The 4,547-nt window shown below is 43.0% G+C and overlaps 2 protein-coding genes across 2 annotated transcripts in view; both read left to right on the forward strand.

Moving 5' to 3' along the window:
- The window catches only part of LOC119422741 (F-box only protein 48), a 2,208-nt gene extending 1,825 nt beyond the window's left edge, over positions 1–383 (forward strand). The window contains exon 3 of the mRNA XM_037690135.1: positions 69–383. Within this exon, the coding sequence (XP_037546063.1) occupies positions 69–227 (159 nt within the window). The 3' untranslated portion in view covers positions 228–383. The remainder of the gene's footprint in view (positions 1–68) is intronic.
- Positions 384–1,111: 728 nt separating this feature from the next.
- The window catches only part of cnrip1a (cannabinoid receptor interacting protein 1a), a 5,174-nt gene continuing 1,738 nt past the window's right edge, over positions 1,112–4,547 (forward strand). The window contains exons 1-2 of the mRNA XM_037690136.1: positions 1,112–1,311; positions 3,015–3,159. Coding sequence (XP_037546064.1) covers positions 1,133–1,311; positions 3,015–3,159 — 324 coding nt within the window. The 5' untranslated portion in view covers positions 1,112–1,132. The remainder of the gene's footprint in view (positions 1,312–3,014; positions 3,160–4,547) is intronic.

Genomic DNA, 4,547 nt, shown 5'->3' on the forward strand with positions numbered 1-4,547 from the left:
ATCATCAGACAGGAAGTTAAGATGATCTGACATCATCAGACAGGAAGCTGAAGCTGTCTGTGTCTCAGGTGACTTTGGTGAGGAACTTCACTCGCAGCCGTGTGAAGGCGGACTGGCTGAGAGGACGATACAGCGGCGTGCGCTCTGCTGATGAGCTCGGGAGGAGCATGACGCCCCTGGACGTCGAGACGTGGGGGGAGATCCTGCAGGCAGAGCTGGATCGGTGATGCTGTCGGAGTTTGACCCACAGCCACTGAAACATTTGACTCTAATGTACATTTTCTTCTTTTATTTTAATGAAAGACAATTGTTCATATAGTTAAGATTTTTTTTTAAAGAAAAAATAATGGAAAATGTTTTGATGTAAATAGAGCTGCAATAAATGCCACATTTGTTAAAAAAAACAATCAGATGTATTGTTTTTTTGTCTAACATGAAATGTATATGAGGCTGTTTCCTGACTGATGGGTTTGATCAACATAAACCTGCAGATTTACCTTAGAAGGAAAATAAAATAAATCTGTTTCATGTTGGTTGAGACTCAAACTCCTGGTGTTTTTCAGGAGTTCAGGATAGGAGGGATCTTCATCCTGAGCAAGGCCCTTAACCCTCACCATCTGCTCCCTAAACAGGTCTCTCTTGAAAATGAGTTCTCGTGACTCAATGAGACCACCTGTATAAATAAAGGGTAAATGAAAAAAATAATAATAATCTGCTTCAGGAACAAATTTGTTTCAAATAAATAAAAACTTATTTTTTTTTCAATGTGATCAATTATTTATTTTTTTTGGTCGTTTTGTGAGCAGGCCCAGAGATTGTATCAGATCTGGACCAGACTTTGATGGTCCAGCAGGAGCAGAACTTCAGACAGCAGGAACCAGATGTTAGGAGCTGTTTGACCTTTGACCCCTTAGGATCATTAAATATATTTGACTCATTTCTTCGTTATATCTGTAAATAAATGAAAGCTGTCAGAGGAAAAAGTGAACAATAAACTACATTATCTAAAGAATCATTTTGGAACCGGCTTACATCATCCCACGCCGGGCTTTTATTCTGAAAGGCTTTCCCGGAAGCAGCGCTCCCTCAGCATCAGTTCGCCCCTCCCCCTCCTCCAGGTGATAGCAGCATCATGGACGACGTCCCGCCGATCATCAGCATCTCCATCTCACTCAGGATCCAGCCCAACGACGGACCAGTTTTCTTCAAGGTGGACGGAACCCGCTTCGGTCAGACCCGAACCATCAAGCTGCTGACCGGGTCCAAGTACCGGATCGAGGTGGCGGTGAAGCCCGGAACCGTGGAGGCCACGTAAGCAGAACCTTCAGTCCCGAACCGGTTTTTACCAGTGCAGTTGATGGACAGGTCCTGGACAGGTGAGACGCGCGCGCGGCCTCCTGTTCCTCGTGCAGGCCGCAGCATCCGAACAGGGCCGTGCTGAGGGCGTTAAAGGCCCGGGGCCGAACCGGAACAACTCTTTTATTATTATTATTAATATTATTAATATTATTAATATTATTAACAATAATAATAATTTAATGATAAATAAATAATCCATTATCTTTACCATCTTCTTCCTTTTCGGGTAATGGGGGGTCACTGGTGCCCAAGTCCAGCTATCACTGTGCGAAAAGTGGAGGACACTCTGGTCTCAAGTCCATCACAGGGACACCTATAGGGACAATTTAGAGTTACTAGTCAGCCTAACATGCATGTTTTTGGTTAGTGGGAGGAAAAAAAAGAGTACTCAGAGAAAATGGGAGAGAATATGCAAACTCCACGCAGAAAGGTCCTGGGTCGGGATTTGAACCAGCGACCATCTCTACCAACTGAGTCACTGTGCTGCCTTGATAAATAAATCAGAGTTGCTGAAATCAAACATGATGTTCTGGTTCTGTCCACCTGAGATGAAACCAGAACAACTGATCCAGAACTTGTTTAAAGAACCATTCCGTGTCTCGGTAACTAAAAGGCAGAATCACCTCATACAATCAAACATCAACTGTAAATGAGTTGTTGTTCTTTATAGTTTTTAAATAAACATAATGTGCTTTGTTTTTTTCTCTAATCTGAGCCTTGTTCAGCTCGTTTAGTTATTGAGAAGCAGGAATGTCCTCCCTCAAACCCAGCAGAACCATCAAACAGAACCTGTGGCACCATCAGAACAGGTCAAGATATTCTTTGATCCATCTTCTAGTTTTCACACACTGTTGGTCTGAGGCTTACTTTTTAATCTGTGTTTCTGCCTGAAGTGCTGCTGCCTTGCTCCTCTCTGCTCGCTACAAAGGCAAAAATCACCATGACAACCAGTGACTCAGCAGCTTCTAGGTCTTCTCTACTACCCAGCATGCTGTTCTTCCTCTGTCTCCATCATGGCCGCCCCCATAGCTCCTTCATGTCGCCTCTAATCGGACCTTTGAGGTTCAGGAGGATTCAGGCGGAGGGTCAGCAGGAAGAGGACTGAACTTGGAGTTTTACAATAAAGCTCGCAGATACGCTTCAAAATAAGAGTCTCTCTGTCACAGCTTAGATTATTATTAATAGAAGTCCTGAGTTCCTGTTGAGAGAAGAATGTTATTGAACGTTGGAATCTTCAACATTCCTGCAGACATGTTGTGTTTTAAAAGTCCTATTTTAAATTTAAATATCTTTTATGATTGTTTTAACTTGCAGTTTTAGTGACAGCTGTCCTGCAGATGACCTTAAGATGACCTTCAGCTGAACTACAGAGGACTTTCAGAAGAACTACAGATGACCTTCAGATGACCTATAGATGAACTTCAGATGACCTATAGATGAACTTCAGATGACCTATAGATGATCTCCAGCTGACCTACAGTACAGATGACCTTCAGGCCTTCACTGAGAACCATGGAACTAATTTTTCTTTAGATGTTTAAATAAAGGTTTTTAGTAGATTTCAGTTCTTCATTTAAATCCTGTTGGTGTTCTGAAGACCCGAGTCCTTCAGTCACAAAGTCTGGACCTGACCTTCCTCCTCTTCTTCATTGCAGCAACATGAACATCGGAGGAATCATCTTTCCTCTGGAGCAGCAGTCCAGAGACGATGAGTCGGTGGTTTATCAGGGACACTACGACACAGAGGGCGTCCCACACACCAAGAGCGGAGACCGTCAACCTGTCCAAGTCAGCATAGAGGTGAGACATCAAAGGGACGGGGGGGGACGAGTTTAAACCTTGAAGGACACATTACAAAAGAACACTGGTAGCTAAGTTAGCTCCAACGTTAGCCTCAGCTCAGTTTGTGACACTCTGAGGATTCTGAAGTTTGTTCAGCGAATAAATGAAAAGAATAAATAAATGTTTAATTTTAACAAAATAAAGTTCAAAAGTCTTAATACAGGAATAGAGACAATGTTAGGACGTTTCTTGTTCTACATTCGGTCCTACAGACTGCTGGTTTCTGTCTTACAGACTGCTGGTAAATAAATAAAACTAAAGGCAAACGGACTGTACTTATATAGCACCTTTCTATCTTATCAAGACACTCAAAGTTCTTTACAACACAGTCTATACCCTCATTTACCCATTCATACAGCTCTCTACTAGATCTATATAACAGCTCTCTACTAGATCTATATAACAGCTCTCTACTAGATCTATATAACAGCTCTCTACTAGATCTATATAACAACTCTCTACTAGATCTATATAACAGCACTACTAGATCTATATAACAGCTCTCTACTAGATCTATATAACAGCACTCTACTAGATCTATATAAAGATAATCAGTGCTTTATCACATTCATACACTGATGGGACACATATCGGAGGCAATGAAGTGTTCAGTGTCTTGCCCAGGGATACTTCGGCATGTGACTGCTGGTGGAGTTGAACCCCCAACTCTCGCATTGGAGGACAACTGCTCTAACCACTCAGCCACAGCCTCCCGAAAAGTGTGAAAGTTCCTAAATCTAAAAGTCTCAGCAGCCCTATTTCGAACGAGCCGAACATTTTGATTTCTGAAGGGCTAAAGTAACACAAAGTTTGCAGAAATAAGCAGATGTCAAAAGACATGCAGTAAATAAAACACGGTGTAAACGCTGACTCAGCAGTCAGACAGGAACCTTGACTAAGCAGTCGCATGAGAACGCTGATTCAGCAGTCGCATGAGAACGCTGATTCAGCAGTCGCATGAGAACGCTGATTCAGCAGTCGCATGAGAACGCTGACTCAGCAGTCGCATGAGAACGCTGACTCAGCAGTCAGACAAGAACTCTTACTCAGCAGTCGGACGAAAAAGCTGACTCATCAATCAGACGAGAACGCTGACTCAGCAGTCAGACAAGAAAGCTGATTCAGCAGTCAGACGATAGCTGATTCAGCAGTCAGACGATAAAGCTGATTCAGCAGTCAGAAGAGAATGCTGACTCAGCAGTCAGAAGAGAATGCTGACTCAGTAGTCAAACAAGAACGCTGATTCAGCAGTCAAACGAGAACACCGATTTAGCAGGCATAGAGAACGCTGACTCAGCGGTCAGACAAGAACGCTGATTCAGCAGACGATAAAGCTGACTCAGCAG

This window comes from Nematolebias whitei, chromosome 16 (genome assembly GCF_014905685.2).
Source record: "Nematolebias whitei isolate Nwh7 chromosome 16, NemWhi1, whole genome shotgun sequence".
Taxonomy (NCBI): domain Eukaryota; kingdom Metazoa; phylum Chordata; class Actinopteri; order Cyprinodontiformes; family Rivulidae; genus Nematolebias; species Nematolebias whitei.